The 20,796-nt window shown below is 37.9% G+C and overlaps 2 protein-coding genes across 2 annotated transcripts in view; one reads left to right on the top strand and one right to left on the bottom strand.

The window, feature by feature from the left end:
- Window positions 1-3,649, bottom strand: part of CAPN14 (calpain 14) — a 68,542-nt gene extending 64,893 nt beyond the window's left edge. The window contains exon 1 of the mRNA XM_039341574.1: window positions 2,935-3,649. The gene's annotated coding sequence lies outside the window, so the exon portion shown is untranslated. The remainder of the gene's footprint in view (window positions 1-2,934) is intronic.
- Window positions 3,650-18,266: 14,617 nt separating this feature from the next.
- Window positions 18,267-20,483, top strand: LOC120307179 (carbohydrate sulfotransferase 9-like). Its single transcript, XM_039341577.1, has 2 exons — window positions 18,267-18,397; window positions 19,381-20,483. The coding sequence occupies exons 1-2, from the start codon at window positions 18,304-18,306 to the stop codon at window positions 20,190-20,192; spliced, it is 906 nt and encodes a 301-aa protein (XP_039197511.1). The 5' UTR covers window positions 18,267-18,303; the 3' UTR covers window positions 20,193-20,483.
- The last annotated feature ends 313 nt before the right edge of the window (window positions 20,484-20,796 follow it).

The raw sequence follows: 20,796 nt of genomic DNA, 5'->3' as shown, positions 1-20,796 counted from the left end.
TCTTCTTAAAAATCTTCAGTTTGGAGCACCCAACTGAAGGCAAGCCATTCCACTGATTAATTGTTTTAAGGAAATTTCTCCTTAATTCTATCTTGCTTCTCTCCTTGATTAGTTTCCATCCACTGTTTCTTGTCCTGCCTAATGCTGAAGTTTTGCTCAGTTCTCACTGAATATGATTATCAGCCTGTAAGTATTTATTCCAAACTATTAGCATCTCAACTCAGATGAGCTTTACACCTGATTTTTTTCTTTTCTTCTTCTTCTTCCCCCATCATTACAGAAGTGCCAGAAGGGCACAGCAGTTTCTTGTAAGAGGTCTGCTTCCAGCGGACTTCTGAAAACTTCATAAAATTGGAACCACTTGTTACCTGCTCCAAGTACAGGTATTCACATACACCTCAATTATATTCTGTAGGATAGACTTCCATTAAGGTTTTCAATATATCTAATGAATAAAACCAAAGCTTGTTAAAAAAGAAATTATGGTTCCTTTTGTAAAAACAGAATAACTATATTACTATTACTATATTACTATTACTGATTGGTTCAAAATTGGGAAAGGAGTCCAGCAAGGCTGTATTCTGTCACCCTGCCTATTTAACTTATATGTAGAGCACATCATGAGAAAGGCAGGGCTAGATGAAACAAAAGTTGGAATTAAGATTGCAGGGAGAAATATCAACAACCTAAGATATGTAGATGATACCACTCTAATGGCAGAAAGTGAAGAGGAACTAAAGAGCTTCTTGATGTGGGTGAAGAAGGAGAGTGCAAAAGTTGGCTTGAAACTCAACATTAAGAAAACCAAGATCATGGTGTCCGGCCCTTTCAATTCCTGGCAAATAGATGGGGAAGAAATGGAGGTAGTGACTGATTTTATCTTCCTGGGCTCCAAGATCACCACAGATGGGGACTGTAGCAGTCAGGGTTGATCTCCTCTAGGACTGACCGGTTTACAGTCCAGGGGACTCACAGGAATCTTCTCCAGCACCATAGTTCAAATTATTTTGCACTCAGCCTTTCTTATGGTCCAACTTTCACAACCATACATTGCAACTGGGAAAACCATGGTCCTGACTATACGTACTTTGTTGGCAGGGTGATGTCTCTGCTTTTTAGTATGCTATCTAGATTTGCCATAGCTTTCCTCCCCAGGAGCAAGCGTCTTTTAATTTCTTGGCTGCAGTCCCCAAGCGCTCTCTAAGTTTATTGAAATTAGCTCTCTTAAAGTCCAAGACTCTAGTTTGACTGTGTTCTATTGCTTGTGCTTTCATAATGTTGAATTCCAATATTGCATGATCACTTCCCCCCAAGGTTCCTGTGGCTTCAACACCTTCTATCATTTCATCTCTGTTAGTGAGGATTAGATCCAATATGGCTAATCCCCTAGTTCCCTTCTCTACTTTTTGGGAGACAAAGTTGTCTGCTAGGTTTGTCAGGAATCTGTTTGATCTTCCACTTGGTGCAGAGTTTGTCTCCCAGTTGATGTCATTAAAGCCACTCTAATTACTGCGTCCTTTAAAGAAAAGAGAGTATGTTAGGTACTGCCAGAGAAATTATAACAAAATATTAGAATAATATTCTAATATCATCCAGAAATTATAATATTAATATGGAAAACATACAGTTTTTTCTTTGTCAGTGGAAGATTATTTTTAACTGAGTTAAGATACCATGATCTACAAAATGCAGAGAACTCACAGAATTCTTCTTGAACAAGTACTGACTGGCCACACAAGAAGAGAAAAGGATCACATGGACATTTTGGTATAAATCCAAAGCAATGTGAAAATCCCTTATAAACATGTAGCCAAAAACTTGCTTTGGACACAGTGTTCAGTTTGATTTAGAATTTTTAAAATTCATTGCCTACAATAAGATATTAGAAAAATGATGGAACAGAATGGAGAAAAGAACAATTAAGATGTTGTGCCTTAATTGCCAGGAATTATTAATTAAACCAGAATTAATAAAGGGAGAGTATATAAATCAAATAGTTGGTTTGGTTTTAAACCAACGAAATTATGCACATTACATTTGTAGTTAAAATCAGATCACGTCACTTGTAAAAATAATCAGATTTGTTTCAAAAAATAAAATAAATAGTAACAAAACACCAATATTTCTATAAATAACATTCATAAGGGCATGTAGCATTTTGGAAAGTGTAGATTGTATGGGCATACATTCTTAGAAGGTATTTTGGGAAAGAAATCAGTTAAAAAGAGATCAGAGAAATAGGAAAAATAATATAATTTTCCTCACTAGTCCTTGGTGTTTCAAAACTCAGGATTCCTTGCAATGTACTAAATTATTGGTCTAATGAACAAAATATAGAAGGCATTGATCCATGATCAATCTCAAAATTCCTGCTATATTTCTAATGAAGTCACTTTCCTTTCTAAAGCTATTCTCTCGTTTTAGAAAAAGTTATTTCACACAGCCTATAAATCTGTTTTTTTTTTTTAAAGAAATGATTTGGTGAAGACGTTTTTCACTGGAAAGAAAAGATACATTGTTGTTTCTTCCCCAGTCTACTGCCTGACTCTCATCATATCCATAAGCCTACACGGTTATTTGCCAAATTTAAAGAGATAAAAGATCTAGTCAAAAATTGCCACTATTTTATAGAAGCAAAAAAAATGAAAGAAGGAGCCAGTCACCAGGCTAGACAAATAATAAAGCCAACCCTGCCATGGGGGGGGGGATATTTTTACTGCCTTAGTATAGCATGATAGGGGACTTCAGTTCCCATAGTTAACATATAATTTAACTATAGTATAGTTAAAATTTAAAATTAAGGAAAGTTGATTGTAAATTTTAGAAACTACTTAATTAAATTCACAATGCATTGTGTATATTAAAACCTTAGCTGGCAAAAGCAATGAAGCTCTAACATTTTAACTGGCTGACTTTTGTCTATAGAATACTTACGTTCTCCAAATACTTTTTCTTGTCCAAAATGAAGTAATAAATCCTGGAAGAGAAGCCTTGCCAATTTTGTGGCCACTTCTGTGATGCTAGAACAATCTCTTATTTAAACAATTATGATATGCATTCTCCTATATATATATATATGCAAGGCTAAGACCTACCTCATAAAGTTCAAGGAAGATACCTGATAACAGGCTGGGTTCTAAGTGCTGGAAATGTTGTAACAGTCGAGATTTTTAAAGTTTGGCTGGTCACATGACTTACCTGAAACGACCTGTAAGATCATCAGAAAAATGACACACACATTGCACAGATACAAAAAGGCACTTCCTCCTCTGTTTTTTTTTATAAATAACTTTTATTAAAACTTTTTAAAAGAATGGTAAAAAAAATCAATACAAACTAAGGGAGAAAAAAGAAAGCTAAAAGGCAAGAAAGGCAAAAAAAGGAAAAGAAAAAAATGCTAAAAAGGAAATAAAGATACAAAGTGGTTTCTGATATTCTTCACAGCAGGTATAATTATATCATGATACTCCTCTTTTTACTTCCTCCTCTGTTTATGGTTTTGTTTTTCCCTTTCAAATCATGAAGCATAAACAGATGACACAGCCAGTCACACGCACACTACTGGAATGTGCCTGTATTTTTAATAGGTATACAGCACAGACTATAAGTTTTGATTTTCAAGTGTGGGCAGGGGCAAGGAGAAGCAGAGTCTCACCACTTTTTTCCACCATACTTTACAAAAAAAAAAAAAAAGATTCTATAGGAACATGAGCACAATCACACACACAAATACGAACTCCCAGAGACACCCAGAAATTAACCAACTGAAGAAAATGAACAAACAGGGGGGAAAGCCTGTAAGAAATCTTTTGCAGTAGACCAATTGTATAAAGTGCATCCTAATTATTGTTGTAATCATATAAATTCCAGAGAATAATTTTGAAGCACTTTTTATTGGATATCCGTTTTCTGTTATCCACAACTACATGTGGAACCCCCTAAAGTTACTCCATGCCCTAAAGGTTTCCCTTCTCCAGTTGTGTCCAACACTAGGCTCATCTATGTTACTTAGACAAGGAAGCCAGGATTCTTCAAAGACACTTCTGCAGTCATGTGGCCAGCATGACTATATGCCGAAGTGCATGAAATGCTGTTATCTTCCCACCAAAGCAGTACCTATTTATTTACTCACATTGCATGTTTTTAAACTGCTAGATTGGCAGGAGATGGAGCAAGTAACAGTTGCTTAACCTGTCATGAGGCACTTCGGTCTCGAACCTGGATTATCAGTTTTCCAGCTGACAAACTCAGTGCCTTTTAATTGTTAAGCTGTTGCACCCCCACATTGGCCTAAAGATACTGCCTTAAGATCATTTCCCCCCACCCCATTTGCAATAGCTACATTTCCACTCTGAATACTTGTAGAATGTATACACGTGAGTGCTCTGTTAGAATGTATTAAGTATGTATGCCCCAGTTAATGATCCATATTGCCACTATCATATAATGCCAGCCTTATGTAATGCTGTGGAAAAACAATAGCGGGTGGCTTTATTCCATATATTTATCTGAATAAACATGAATGAAAAACTGAGTATGGAAAACTCATTCAGTGCAGGCTAAAAAGGCAAACATGTTTGCTCAAGAAAATTTCAAATTACACAGCATATGGAAAAGTACCAGAATGAAGAGTCTGAAGAAGAAACACACGCGCACACACACACACACACACACAAAGATGGTCCTCAAAACAAATTGCTCCCATATGACTTGAATGAGGCAATAACATTCCAATGGGAAAGTATCAAGTAGTATGCCAAGGTGACATTGGCCAAGCTTTGATGAAATGGCCAAGCATTTTTGGAAGATATAAAAATGTATGGGAAGTATGGTCCTGAGGAACCCTAACACAGAACAATGTAGGTATCTCACTTTGAAGCTTTGGAACACATAGATAGCCTGGCCAGCCAGTCTTTGAGTTGAGAATGTATACATAGATATGTGAATGAGCAGAGATTTTAGTTTAAAAATGAAGAGAGAAAGATGTAAGCCTGCATTTGTTTCTAAATATCTGAACCTCTGGATAAAAAAAAAGAACAAATAGTTTTGGCAATATGGACTTTGAATTGATCTGGCAGGATGCATATCAACAGAGGGTCTTTCTTATCTAATATTGCATGAAGTGATTTTAAAGACATTACTCCCTACTTTAATAATTCATCATCAATTAATTGCAAAAGGCAGGTTTACTTGGAACAACTTAAATGCTATGATGATACTCCAACAGCATCAAACATCCACATCTGCCAATTCCAGGTCTTTGGGAAGGATTCAATAAGTGGATAAAAATGATAAATCCAAATCTGGTTGAGTGCATGTCAGCCATAATAATAATAGCAGACAAAAGATACTGACAGACTTAGGTTCTACAGAAACTGCTACAGGCAGTTGTGAAGGTCAAACTTTCATAACCTGCAGACCTTCTAGATCAGACATGTCAAACTCGCAACGTCATGTGATGTCGCGTGACATATCAGGACTGTTTTTCCATTGGCAATAGGGTGGGTGCAGCTTCCGCGTGACGCATCCGGCCCACGGGCCAACTGTTTGACACCCCTGTTCTAGATGGATTTAAACTCCCCAAATTCCTCAGCTAGCCTGGGACAATCCAAATTTTCTCCTAATAGTCTCCACATGTTTAATATCCCCAGAACAACATTGGTTTGAGGAAGATGCAAAACTGGAGTCTGGATGCCAATGTAAAATGATGAACAAGCCACCAGGTCTTCTATAGAAAACATTCTTGGGAAATAGCAATGAAGCGACTTATCCAAGTTTTTGAGAAATAGTTTTAAAAGTTACCCTCACTGGAGAAATATAATGAAATTATGTCCACAGTTTTGAAAAGCCTTTTCGGTTACGTTGACCAAGTATGCAAAGGTCCACCTGACATCCTTATGATGTGGCCAACCACTGAGTATTTCTTTTGACATTCCTAAACAGCCTGTCATTTCTCATCTTTGAAATGGGATGACAAACTGTGAAGAACAAGTATTTATTTGGCATAATATTTCAGCTTGCTTTTTCTGCCTTTAATTAGCTTTCAAATGTGTGGGTTTTTGTATTATGTATACATATTTAAAAAGGATTCCAGTGGTGCAAATCTTCACTCAGTCATCTAAAGCCTTTCTTTTCCGAATAGAAATAGCATCACAGCTATTGCCTTTCAATGAATTTTATATATTAAAGAAGACAGGTCCATAATGTGGGATGTGTCCTTTCTAAGAGTAACACATGCATCTCATTTTCATGAAGCTTTACAATCAGCCATGACCACCTGTCATAAGAATGAATTCCACTGGTGAATGGATGCTTCTTCACATCCTACCCCACTTCTCTCTCTTTTTTCCCCACTCTTTCCATTCCCACATCTGTTCCCAAATCTGAACATTTGGGAATTTCAGCACAGATTTTAACAATTCAGAGTAAGAGGACAGATCCTCCTAGCTTAAGTCTATCGATATGCTCATGAACCAAAAAGGACTGGATTTTGTTAGCTATTCCACATTTTTTAAAATGTTTTTCAAATTATTCATTGTACCAGTATTTTTATACATAATTTTATCAAAGTTTTTTTTTTAAAAAAAGGAATATAAAAACAAATCCACACTAAAATAAAGTAAGAAAAAAAGCAGAAGAAATCAAAGAGGAAGCTAAAAATGTAGAAAGGAAAAAAAAGTAAAAGAAAAATACAAAAGAAAGAAAAATCTTACAAAGATGCCAATCCACTTTACAATTTATAATTATAAATTTATCTCTTACTCTATGGTTTTCAACAATCTATGGGCAAAAGACTTTATGGCTTGTAATACCTGTACAGCTAGTCCTCACATATTGACTGACTTGTTTAGTGCCCCAGAAAAGGTATAGTGATATAAAAAAAATCAGCTTTGCAGCCAATCTTCACATTATAACTGTCACAGCATCCCATGGTCCCATGATTGTCATCTGTGTGCTTCCCAAATTAAAATTGTAAGTGGCAATCATGTGATGGTTCATTTAACGAACACAATATTTAGTGATGGACTTACTGTTCTAATTTGTGCTCAATAAGCAAGGATGATCTATATGCCAACTTTATAATGGTGCCTTTCTTTCTTTTGCCACTTTACAAAAAAAATTAGGAGCAAAACAATATATCAAACTTCTAGCAAGTGTAATGCCTCAAGCTTCAGTGAGCACAATCCTGATTACTGTTGTCTAAAAATAGCTAGCTTATAGATAGTGAGTTTGTTGGCAATGAAATAGATGAAAAAGAGGATGAAAAAAGTAGGTTAAAATAGATTCAAAGCAGTCAATAGTAACAATTAACTTGAGATCATAGCTCATAATATATCATTTACTGAATTCAAAACCAGTAAAACAAGTTCCAGACATCATATGTGTGGTAAGATCTCTTTAACTCCTTTCATAATGCAAAAAAGAATTAAAAGTCACTAGAGAATTCATCCATATTTTTATTTACAGCTCTACACATATTGACTGAAGGCATTTCCCCACTACCAAGTTTTATTGGTGTCTACATAGCTACGAGTTGGCAGAAAATTATACTGGCACACAGTGCTTTTTTTGTTTTTTTGTTTTTAAAAAGGTGCCGGAACTAACGCACAGCTCCAGCTCCAGTCGAAAGCCCTTTATGGAGGGGGGGAACCACTTTAGGGAGCTTCCGAGGTGCAGATCATGTGAGCAGCATGAGCTGACAGATGCCATTACCGCGGCTTTTGAAGGGCACTTTTTCAGAGCCGGCATGTCTTCTGCCATCTTGTCCTCCTCTGCCTCTGATGACACAGAGGCTTCTTCTGGAGCCAGAGAACACCTGGTCCCTCAAAGAGATTCACTACAGGAGTCAGTCCTGGTCCCTGGTAGCCAACATGGGGGTGAGGACAGGTGACGGCGGCGGAGGGAGCCCCATAAACCAAGGCAGAGAAGAGGGTCTGCTTTCAGGGCTGTGGAAGTGTTTCTGGTCGACCTTCAATGCCCCCGATTTCCCCAGACAGCTTCCTTTCACTGAGCCAAAGCTTTACTTGCACTGGAAGCTTAGAAGAAATCGGTTGTTCCCTTCAAAAAAAGGTGCCGGAATGCCATTCCGTGAGTTCTATGACAAAAAAAGCACTGCTGGCATGAAATTTGCTGTTCCCTGTCTTGTTCCTGGTCATTGCCAATCACCCTGACTACCTTCCAAAGCAACTGATGACAAAGCCTAAGTGATTTCATCTAGATTACTGTTTCTTGACCATGGCAACATTAAGATGTGTGCTCTTCAGTCCCCAGAATTCCCCAGCCAAGTCTGAGAAACACTGATCTAGACACTATTCTTACATGATGTCAGAAATAAGGTAAAGGAAATTACTTTAGTGCCAGCACTGTAAAGATGACTTTGACCTATATCACTCATCATAAGAAAGAAAATAAATGCTGCCAGGGTATCACTTGGTTTGTGATTAGATATAGGTGGGACCTGATACAAGAGAAGTAAGAAAAATATGGATGCATTATATGAAGAGCTATTAGACTGAAAAGTTGATACCTTACAGTTTAAGTTTGAGAAATATAGAATACAGTGAAATGAGTAACTAAGAAATGTTCACTATCAAAAACAGACATTACTGAACAGATTAAGTTGTAGAAAACATGGACAAGAAGGCTGACGTTTCAATATTCGTAAAGATTTTGAAACTTAAAAGAAAAGAAAGACGTCAACTGAGCAAGGATAAAAAATGCTTGCCTGATTGCATGAGAATTCATTTATTCATTTTTGCAGTCTCTTTCAGATATGTACCCCCTTTCCCACTCCAGATTACCTTATGCAATGTGTTCACACTAGATGGAAAACTTAACTTTTCCACAGTCCAAATTAAATCTCTATTAGCTGTATTACCACTAGGGCTAAAGAGCAAGATCCCAGCCCAGAAATGCTATTGCTGCTTTTATTTCTTACATGAAGGTATAAAGAGAGTAGAGTATCAACCTAACTAGAATAGAACAGAACAGAACAGAACAGAACAGAACAGAACAGAATAGAATAGAATAGAATAGAATAGAATAGAATAGAATAGAATAGAATAGAATAATAACTTTATTGTCACTTTGAATGTACACTAATTGGCATACATTAAAATTAAATTCATTGCATTCAGCTCTCAAAGGGTCACCACCTCCGATATACACTATATAAATATGATAAAAATAAATAAATACAGAATTGTGCATATACCCACATATATTATATGACACAGAGAAACAGTCTATTTCGGGTTATGTATCCATGTGCATAGCAAGAAAAAAGAATCTTGCAATTTGTACAGGGAACAAAGCTATTACAGAATCATGTAGTCCTGCTAGAAATACTTCGAAACCTCCTCCCAGAGGGGAGCAACAGAAACAGACCATAAAGTGGATGTGTGAGGTCTCTAACAATGCTTTGAGCTCTAACCACATATTGCTTATAAGCAGCATCCTGAATACCAGGAAGCAAGCTTCCGATGATCTTTTCGGCTGTCTTTACTGTTATGTCCCGAGCCTTGCAAACGGCTCGGGGCGTTTGCAGGCAGTCCCGGGCAGGTGCAAAGCTGCCCGGGACCAGACAGGCTGTCGCCAGCGCCGTGCGCATGCGCGGGTGCTGGCGCAGGAAAAGTATCGCATTGACCCGGGAAATGCCTATATAAGAAGCTGGGAGGTTTTGGGAGCTGCTGAAGCCATCTACTTGTGAGCTGAACACAGAATAAAGAAAACTGAGAACTACAACTGCTTCTCGTGTCTACTTTTCGCCAAGGACTCAACACTGGCGACGAGGATGGGATGCCTTACATCACCTGGAAAGGAAGAAGTGTAAGCTTACCCAAGTGAGTCCTGAGCGGCGGAACGGCGTTGACTCGGCAGCTACTCGCCAATCCAGTGCGCATTCGGGGGTAGGCTGGCTGATAGACCCGTCTCCTGAAGATGGCAAAGGTTGGAAGGCTTTCGGAGTTCGACGTCTCACATCCAGAGCGGTGGGAGTCAGGCCAAACTTACAGGGAGGTGGTCGAGGAACCAAGTCCCAACCGCAACACCTCTAGCCCAAATCAGGGAGTAACTGAGTTTTGGGAAGGTACAGAGACCCACACGAGCCCGGACACAGAACGGGGCTTAGGGATTGGACAGCCTCCTGACAGGTCTTGGACGGACCTAGGAGGTTCTATAGAGACGCCCAGCAGTGGCTATCACTTCAAGGGGCCCGAGGGCCTACAGCTAGGCAGGTCAACCAGGTCACAAAGTGACAGAAGCCCTGGCCTGACGAGCCCGGTGGGCGAGCAAGCAGGCCAGGCATCGGGGCAAAGTCCTTGGAAGGCACCAAGGCATGATAAGGGGAACAGGCTCTTGTCACCCCTCAGTCAGGGAACACCTGTCAGAAACCCAGAGCTGAGAAGGTCACAGAGAGCAAGGAAGTCTCCTAAATACTTAGAGGATTACATAACATTGCTGGCTAAACAAAAGCCAGGTAACGGTAGGAGCACTGAGAAGCAGAACACTGCATAAAATAATGATTATATGTTGGTAGTAGTTTTAGCCCGGGGGAAAGGGGTGTTATGTCCCGAGCCTTGCAAATGGCTCGGGGCGTTTGCAGGCGGTCCCGGGCAGGTGCAAAGCTGCCCGGGACCAGACAGGCTGTCGCCAGCACCGTGCGCATGCGCGGGTGCTGGCGCGGGAAAAGTATCGCATTGACCCGGGAAATGCTTATATAAGAAGCTGGGAGGTTTTGGGAGCTGCTGAAGCCATCTACTTGTGAGCTGAACACAGAATAAAGAAAACTGAGAACTACAACTGCTTCTCGTGTCTACTTTTCGCCAAGGACTCAACATTTACCATTCTCTGTGTGGACCTCCTATCTGAGGCACTGCTGCCACCAAACCAGACAGTGATGCAGTTTGTTAAAATGTTTTCAATCGTGCCTCTCTAAAAAGTGGCCAGGACAGAAGGAGAAAGATGTGCTGTCCTCATCCGATGCAGAAAATGCAGAGGATGGTCTGCACGCTTCACTAAGGATGACATGTGGAGAGACCAATTCAAATTGTTAGTTATCTGCACCCCAGATACTTAATACTGTTGACCACCTCTACAGCTGCATCCTTGATACTGAGTGGAGTATGACTATGCCGGCTTTTTCTGAAATCTACAATGATCTCCTTTGTTTTATTAACATTTAGAATCAGGTTACTTTTATTGCACATTTAGAATCAGGTTACTTTTATTGCAACTGGTCTGCACCAGTTCACCTCTTTCCTATAAGTATCATCACCCCGGATAAGACCAAGCACTGCCGTGTCGTCTGCATACTTCACAATATGATTCGTAAACAGTAGTTACCGCTTCAGATTATAAAAAGCAGAGTAAACACTGTGAAACTAAGATGATCCCTCTATAGATGGAAAGTTTTATATAACTGTGGACGTCTTCCAATTATTGTTGACAGTGTGGGAAGTCAGCCCCCCTCCAAGAAAGAAATATTTTGGGGAATATTAAAAAGACAGAATATTGTATTTCCCCAAAGGATCTTAAAGGCAGAAAAACAGGCCCAGTTTTTCTAACAGCCCCAAGGAGAAACTAGACAGAGGCCAGGTCTGTAGAAATGCAGATTTGATAATCCCATTCAGAAAGTCTGAGGCCCCATTCATGAGCAAATACTACCTGCAGAAATCCATTCAAGACAGGATATTTCGAAATCCCTTGGAACAACATTTGATACCTAACCAGCAGAGTGATAGGATTAGAACCAGCTTCTTTTATTAGAGGTTGAAAAAGAAGAGGAGGGTTAGATATTGATAAGGATTCTGTTCATGCAACAAGACTTTCCCCCATCCTTTTCAGCAGAATTACAACATGGCAGGTTCTCTCCCCTTGTTGCCTGTTCCAGAACAGATTGGACAGAAGTAGGAAATGGAAGAACCTACATCATTCAAACCCTCCTATTCACTTCCCAGCATTGGCTAATTCTGTTTAAAAAAAAAAAAAACCTTACAGGGCCAAATAACACAACAAACATTCTTCCAGTTGGCTCTTAATAAGAGCTTGAGAAAAAATCCTGTATTATATGAACTATTTGAAAACAGAAAAACTGACAACTTAATCTGCTGAAATGAAATGGTAGTATGACTTTAATAAGCCTGGGCAGCTTCACCTTCTTGGGAAAACTGAAAAATTCTAGCACATAATCTTAGGAAAATAAAATAAAAACAAAATAATAAAATAAATCTACCTATGGAAGAGGAAAAAAACAGAGAGATAAGGAAATGTATTTTTGAAGAAAACATTGTTTGAAGCATATGTAGTCACTACCGGTTGAGGAGTCATACACTGGGAAGCCAATATGTTGCTGCATTTTTAAAATAGTAACAAAACCAGATCATTTTTTTTATATTCAGACTGGTTAAGTGACTCATGAACTGCTTTAAACTACTTCCTGAATAGGCTGTTGCTCGAAACTTTCTTTTTTAAAAAATAATAATTTTATTAAAAATTACATTGCAACAATAAAAATTAATACAAACTTAAAAAAAGGAAAAAAAAGAAAAAACAGGCGCAGATAAGAAAAGAAAAATAGAAAAAAATAAGAATATTGTAAAGAAAAAGAAATATCTAAAGAAATTACTTTTCCCTTCATCACAAGAATAAACAATTTTAGTAATATATCACCTTTGTTTAAAATGCAACAAATGATGTCTTCTTCACATATCCCTTTTCTTATCTATAAACCATATCCTTAAATCTTTGTTAGTTCTATCAGGATGTCTGTAAAAGTTCATGAAGAGTTACCAGAGAAAACAGCATACTGATACAATATATTGAGAATCAATTTGATTTAGTGGTTTAGGTACCATAATACAAACCAGGACACCATGAATTCTAGTCCAATCTTAGTCATGAAAAGGGTGACCATTGTCTCAGCTCAATCCACCTCACAGGGCTGTTGTTGTGGGGAAAATGGGAGAAGGAATGAGTATGTTCAGTGCCTTGAGTTATTTATAAAAAATAATAAAGGTGGGGAATAAATAAAATAAATGTCTATTTTAACCTTGATCAAATAAATCAGCTTTAAACTCCTTCCTTTTACTTTTAAATTTCTTGATCCTTAGTCCCTTCAAATAGTATTCTAGAACTTGATTTCTTTCCTTTTTTTTGTCCTGTCTCATAAAATTCTTGAAAGTGTTTAACAAGTCTCTTTTGTAAATCCAATATAGGGAAATTATCCAGGTTGTTCTCTTATTCTACAAGAATCTCTACTGAATGTTTTTTACATTGCTGTTGTTTTTCCTATAAGGGTTAGGCAATGGGCTCCATGGGAGGAGTGAAATTGAAGAACTTGACTTCTAGTCAAGGTTTACCTTACGATTCGTCACAGAGGTCAAAAACTTTGTATTATCTTCTCTGTCACAATTCTTGTCCTCTGGAATAGGATTCCCACCTCCACAAGAGATTTGTATGGCTCCCACTCTGATAATGTCCCCCGGGCCTCCCAGGTCACTAATCAGTCAACATTTTTTATACAAATCTAGAGAAATCTGTGGGCTTATGTTTTCATTCCTTTGGACAGCTGAGCTGGTCTATTTCTGGCTGAATTGAGGTACAAGAATATTCTATACAACCAGAAATGCCGCAGCTTTGCAGAGCATGTTGGCAGTCAGTTTTTTTCCCTTAGCACTTAGGCTTTCCCTTTCCCTATAGAGATAATTCTGTCTTTTTATTTTCATAACTAGGGAAGTTTCTAAAATGAGCTGTAGGACATCACCTTGGCAAGTTGATAGCTTTGTCTCACTGCAATGGCTAACTATTTTGAAAAAGAGCTAATGCAACTATATGAAGTAATTAAATAGTACTATTTAAATGGAGAGAGGGAGAGAGGGAGGGATGGACGGAGGGAGAGAGAGAGAGAGAGAGAGAGAGAGAGAAAGAGACTGAACACTGGTTAGATACGCTTTGTAGGATATTCTCAGTGTTTCAAGGACAAATATCAATTAATTTCCATTTGTGACTAAGCATTTGGGAAAGGAAAGCAGTGTCAGTTTGATAAAAGTATATAGGCAACTATATACTAGCAATGTGATGTTCTCATTGTTACTTTTAATGCCATTGTCTATTAGGTTAGCTATCCATGCATATCGATGTGCCTTCTTGGATATTTTTCAAATTCATTTCCCCATCTGATTTTTAAAAATATTTTAATAAAAACATTTAATAACAATGGGTCTAGCCTGCCCCACTCTCACCAGCAGAACAGGCCTACTACAGACCCTGCTAAGGAATTCTGGTGGCCAAAGTCAAGGAGAAGAGCCTTTTGCACTGTGGCCCCATCCCTGTGAAACACTCTACCACCCAAGGTGAGAACTGCTCCCTCTCTTTTGGCCTTCTGTAGTAACATTCTGAAGGGCTAATTCACCTTCTGACAGGGTAGTAACATTCTGAAGGGCTAATTCACCTTCTGACAAAGAAATATTTGTGACTAGCCATGCCTGCAAGAGCAGTTATTTTGTGAACAATCATTCTATGAATGCATCCATTGCATATTAAGCATGCTCTCATGAAAGAAGAGGTTCAAAAAGCTTGGCTTTTTCAGAATAAAAGCTACAAATAGCAGACATATTAGCCAATGCATCGTTTTCAGAAAAAAATAGACCAAGGTGATAAGAGGCAATTGGCTGAGATAATTGGATAAATGTTTGTCATCCACTGTCTAGGGAGATTCTCAAGTCATCCAGGTCATGGTTGTCACAAAGATGCTTTTTTCACAAGGCAACTGGACTTTCTTGTTTTTCTTTGAAGATGTTTCGCTTCTCATCCGAGAAGCTTCTTCAGCTCTGACTGTTTCATCCACTGTTTGAATTCAGTCATGGCTGCCTTGTACAGCAGAGAATATTGCTTGCCTGCTTGGGAACAGCTCATAATCTGACTAAACCAGGTTTCCTCTTCCTGGTTGCCTCCCAAATGTGTGGACTTCAACTCCCCAAATTCCTCAGGTAGATAAGAATTAGAGAATTGAAGTGCACATATTTGGAGGACACCAGATAACTTTCTAGTGTGCAAATAAATCTTCTTTGAGTTATTTACCACCATCTACTTCTCCCATTTTAGTTTTGGAAACAATTAGTAGAAGTTCTTGGAACAACTTGGAAGTTCTTAGGACAAAAATTCTTACAACAATTATATATAAAATCTGAGTCAATCAACAGTTGATTCTTTTTTCAGTACCAGTAATCAAATAGCATCTTCCATTGAAAGCAACTGACTCCTTTCAATGGCAGAATGGCAGTGTGATTTGTACTGTACAGTCAGTTGAGTCACTCTAACCGTAGGACAGTCCCACCATTTACTTAGCAGCCTAACTTGTTTCCTGTTCAACTCTTTCCCTGTTGGGTTTATTAAAGTAAGGGTGGGAGTGGAGAATGTCAAGTAATTAAGCCACTTTAATCCAAATTTTATCCCACATCTCATTTAAGAGCTGGCAATAGAATACACAGACTCCGTCTTCACATTTTTTTTTCTACAACAGCAACTTTGTGCTCCCTTACACACACACATCTGCAATATATAAAGAAACTGTTACAAATTCTTCTTCCTTAGTAAGAGGTGAAGAATTCTCCAAGTCAAGTTCAACTTCTGGTGACCCCATAAACACAATAGTATAGAATCATTTGCTATTAGTGTGGAGTCCTTGGTGCTCTCCAGACTGATGATATTACAGTATCTAGTTGGGTAATGAAAAGTCTGCAAGAAAACAACCAAGCTCAGAGAGCACCAAGGACCCCACAGTTCAGCCCTGAGCTACAAATACTCTTTTCTATTATTTGCCATTGCCTTTCCCTTCTGGGATGCTTTCTGACTTCCCAATCTAGCCTATAGCCTTGAGATTCCCTGGTGATCTGCTACTCAAGTATTAATCAAGTTCAACTCTGCTGAGTCTCAGCCTTATTGGCCATTCCCTATCTTCTGCATGACTGTAGAAGAAAGCTATATCTTTTCTCCTGAAATATGGCTTGCTTCTGATCGAAGAATTAATTCTGAGAAACATTTTGGGGGGCATGTTTTTATTTCAATTTACAAACAGGTTCTGACTGGTGCAGCCTCTACATTCTGTAAATAAATAATTAGATTAAAAAGAAAGGAGGAAAAATAATTACAAGGGATTTTCTTTTCGTTATAAGTTTTGTTTTAAAGTGCCATAGGCATCTATATTTTTACATGCTTTCAGAATAAGACAAGGAATGTCCCATGTGGTGGCAATATTAAACTCCTTGAAGATAACTTTTTTCTTCAGAGTTTTTATATGTGTTTTAATCCAGTGTGCAAACCAACAGGATCAGATGAATCATAACCAAAATTTCCTTTTCTTCCTCTGTGACATTGCATTTTTTTCTTTGTAGTGGTCCATTATAGTACTAATGCAAATATTATATTTCCTCTTAACGTCTTACTGTTAAAAAAACTGGCAGCTTAAGAGAGTCTTAATTTTTTAGAGTTTTTAAGGAAAGAAATATCAATATATGTCCAATCAGTGGAGGGAAAAGGAAAGCTGCTTTACAGAGACATCATTAACTTTGATATATTTTTCAGCTATCCTTAAATTAGGACAATCTTGGTTATCTTTCTTCATTCTCAGGTGGTTTTTATGGCTTTAACAGCCCTCTTTTGTAAATCCAGTAATGAGTCATTATCCAGGTTGTTTTTCATCTCTTGGCTTATCTTTTGTATTTCCGCTTTAGTTTTCATATCTGTTTTACAGTTGAAAACCTCTATTTTATTTTCTGGTATTTCTGTATATGCTGTGCTTTATTTCTTCATCCTGGCAATCTGTAAATTCTTCCAAATATTCTCCATCGCATCTTTCATTTCTTCTTTAAGATCTTTTTTTTTAATAGTGCATTTTCATGAGCGTATATTGTTGTTATTGTAGCTGCAAGCTTCTTTCACATTTCTTAAAAAAAAAAAAACTTTTGAAATGTCCCCAATGTAATACTGTTATCTGTCATCTTTGCAAGCTTCACTCCTGGTTATCAAATTCAAAAAGGTAGAAAACAGCCTTTTATTTTCATTTCCTTTTACCTCTATCTGGGATCTTTAGCCACATCTAGTGTCTCTTTTTTGTAATGACATAGTCTGTCTCAAATTTCTTTCGCTTCTTTTTTTTTCTTTTTAATCAACCAATCATTTCTTTCCCAAAAGACTAAACAATTTAGGATCCCACAAGGCTACTGTTTTGTTTTAAATTATTTCAAAAGTCTTAAAGTAAAAGTCATAATATTCCATATAGGAAATCCAATATTTCAAATTTGTCTAATCTCTTTGTTTCAAACTTTTTAAGTTTTAATACTAAGCACTGTATGTATAAAGTATTAATTGAGTTGTCAGTCATAATCTCAGTAAAATTAAGGGAATTTAAGAAAGTAATGATTAATTGAACTTTATTTTGATATGTCTACTCTGGCTGAGGAATTCTGGGAGTTGAAGTCCACAAGTCATAAAAGGGCCAAGTTTGAAGACCTCTGATATAGAAAGTTTTTATAAAGGGATCAACACACTGCCCCTGCCAAAGTTTCTGAAACTAGTTGCTTAAAGAAAGATAGTTATTTCTTTGAAGGACTTGTTATCAAAAATCTCACTTGCAAACCAATCCTCTCTTTTTTCAGACTCTCCAGATGCACTGTAAAATATCTCCCAGTTTTTCTAGCCATTCTAAGTGATGACAATGGGAATTGCAATCTATCATGTCTCAGAAGTGTCTGCTGTGGAAGATTTCTGTGAATCCTTTACTTTTAGCTTAGGGAAGCCATTGGCTCTTTGATCACATAGCATCACTTTGCAGCAAAGACCCCTAAAGAGAATATTCAGGAGACAGCAATGTCCCCATATGAAAGACACCATTCCTTGCTTCTGTCCTTGAGTTCTGGTTTACAGAGAAAACTCTACTTCCTGGATTTATTTGTTAAATATATGGCCCCTCTTACTACTTTTATCAGCATCCAGTTACATTGGTGCTTGCTAAATTTAAAAAAAAAAGATTTAATAAAAGTTTTTTGGGGGGAGGTAGGGTTAAAGCTGATTGTGGTTGTGAGTTTTCCATAGTTATGCTCCGTAACATGGAATAGGTTTTTTTTCCCCATTTGTTTGTCATAGTTATATCAGGAAGGAAAGTCCAGGCATGTTCAAACAATACTTTAACCTTATTCTCGTATTTCTGCTGCCCAGAATAAACATCCAAGAGTGTTTCTGTGGACAGTGCTTCAGATGATTGTTGTTTTTCTTTGCAGCTCTCCTTTGGGTAGGACAGACAAGACAATGCGCTTTCTCCCTCGAGCCATCATCTTAACTTGCGTAGGCTTTATTTCCCTGTTATGGTGGCACCATCATCTCTCTTCCCTTCAGCAGCAAGGTAAGATATCCCCCCCCCCATCCCTCATCTGAAAGCAACATTAAACTGCCTCAACTAGCCAAAGACATGTGTTGAGGAAATACAGGCAGTGGAAGGCACTTTCCTATGTTCTTAGAATCAAGGTATTTAATAGCTGTCTTGCAACAAAGGCCAAGGAAATTTTAATAAAGTTATTAAAAGCCAACCATCTCTAACAAGTATAGCTTCATTGGAGAAACACTCCTTCAAACCTGCCATATTCTCTTTCTCTTTTTATACAGACATATATCTGTTGCAGTTTATTAACTTTGCCAATGAATCCTAGCTCCATAGAGGATTAATTTTAGTGACCTAGGAGCACATAACAAACAAATAATAGTACTAGTATAACTTATACTCAGTTGTTTCCTTCTCTTCCTTTTCAAAAAGTATCTTAATAATATAAAAATGTAACTTTGTTGATATAGTATAGTAGCAAAATGAACACACCCAATAGGTATTTATTTCAAGTGTTCATTACTTGATTAGCAATTGGTGGTAAGAGAAAATATGTAAAACAACCTCTCTCCCAGCAAGCTATTGCAAGGGAAGATAAACTTGTCAACACCTGGGGTTTCACATTTTCCTTTCTGGAGGGCAAATTGTTGAAAGGGGTCTGCCTCACATGTTGTGTGGGTGGGCCCAGGCAACATTTATGAGAGGAGAGGTGGGTTTGCGGTCTTTTCCTAGTTTGGTGTAAGATAAAAATGTTTAGGAAAAAGCTATGTTAAGCCTATATCAGAGCCTATAAAAGCATTTGTGCAAGCTTCTTGTCCCCAAAAGTTAGGGAACAAAGTTGCTGGTTACTCAGTGGCACAACTGGAGGAGACTAAAAAAAGGGTGGGGGAGTTTGCAGTCATAAGTATCTCTGTGGCCACAAGGTCCTTATTAGAACTCAAAGGACAAATGTTATCATGCATCTGATGATACAGATTCTTGAATAGCTTTTCTCATCCTGTTTACAGACCATTTGACCATCGAAGAGAAGATTGACGTACCCCTCACATTTGATGCTCTGCTACATGTTCAACGGGTCAGAAAAAAGACATTGCGGTCTTTTTGCAGGAAAAAGAGCAAACTCACTAAACTTCCAGCTACACAAAAGGAAGCTTCCCAGGTACTCTCTTCTATTGCAGTGAATCACAAACTGAACTTCCTATATTGCAAAATACCAGCCACCGGGGTGGAAGAGTGGGAGCACCTGTTGGAAGTTATATTGGAGAAAGAAAATGTCACATTGCAGGTGCCTGTCCCCTATCACCAGGACTTTGGTAACAAAATGACCTTGAGCAAATATAACTTGACATCAATGGAAGCTCTGCTTAAAGCCTACACAAAAGTGGTTTTCATTAGGGATCCTTTCCATAGACTCATTTCTGCGTACATGCATCGGTTGGCAGAAAATCTAACCTTCAGAGAGTTCATTGACTACATCTTGTACATTGGATTGAAGAATGCTAGTGTTGAATGGACACCCTTAGTCAAGCTGTGTCATCCATGTCTTGTTCAATATGATTATATCATAATGTTTGGGTTTCTTGGCAATGAAGTGCACCATTTGATGCTCCGGACTGGATTTCCAGATAACATCCAGATGCCTGAGTTCATGGACTCCAAGTTCCAGTGGACATATACCTGGCTAGAAGAACAGATGTTCAGTGAATTATCCCTTGTGCAGAAGAAAAGGCTTTGCCATTTCTTTCGATTTGACTTTGATGCATTTACCTTTTCCAGAAGTTTGCTCTGGGACCTCATATGCATTTCTGGAAACAGTTAGGATTAGACATCAAAGAAGAATGCACAGAACTGAACTAATGAAGTGAAATCTCAGACTCTTACAAAATGGGGACCTACACTGGTAGCCTTGACATCTAGTGGAAACAAATTCCACAATGTAATTATGTGCTTTGTAAAGAAGTACTTCTTTTTATTGGTCCCAAATATTCTGGAGTTGTTCACAGTCCATTTTTTATTTTATGCTCCTGAATAATCTGCAAATGTTAGCACCTGACTTCTCACCTCTAATTCCATGTCATGTAGAAACAATTAAAAGCCTTGTCTGGATTCAGAGCTTTGGGGAAATTTTACTGTTCACATTCTCTCATAACAATGGGATCTATGTTGTTAATAATAGTAGTAATAATAATAATAACAACAACAACTGATTACAATCTAGACATGATCGAGTTGCTAAATTAATCCATTGGGCATTGTGTAAAAAATACAACTTGCCTGTGTCCGAAAAGTCGTGGGAACATAGGGTGGAAAAAGTTGTTGAGAATGAGAGGGTGAAGATCTTGTGGGACTTTCAAATACAGACAGATCGCCATTTGGAACACAATACGCCGATATCACAGTTGTAGAGAACCAAAGTGTACAGC

This window comes from Crotalus tigris, unplaced genomic scaffold (genome assembly GCF_016545835.1).
Source record: "Crotalus tigris isolate CLP2741 ecotype Arizona unplaced genomic scaffold, ASM1654583v1 scf7180000017771.5222438, whole genome shotgun sequence".
Lineage (NCBI taxonomy): Eukaryota > Metazoa > Chordata > Lepidosauria > Squamata > Viperidae > Crotalus > Crotalus tigris.
The sequence above is the reverse complement of the archived record's forward strand: the minus strand, read 5'-3'. Positions and strand labels throughout refer to the sequence as shown.

What these genes read in the sequence shown, in the direction of transcription:
- LOC120307179 (XM_039341577.1), top strand. Translation starts at nt 18,304, where the DNA reads ATGCGCTTTCTCCCTCGAGCCATCATCTTAACTTGCGTAGGCTTTATT. An exon ending in CTCTTCCCTTCAGCAGCAAG is followed by an intron (nt 18,398 to 19,380) that starts GTAAGATATCCC and finishes TCCTGTTTACAG; the next exon opens with ACCATTTGACCATCGAAGAG.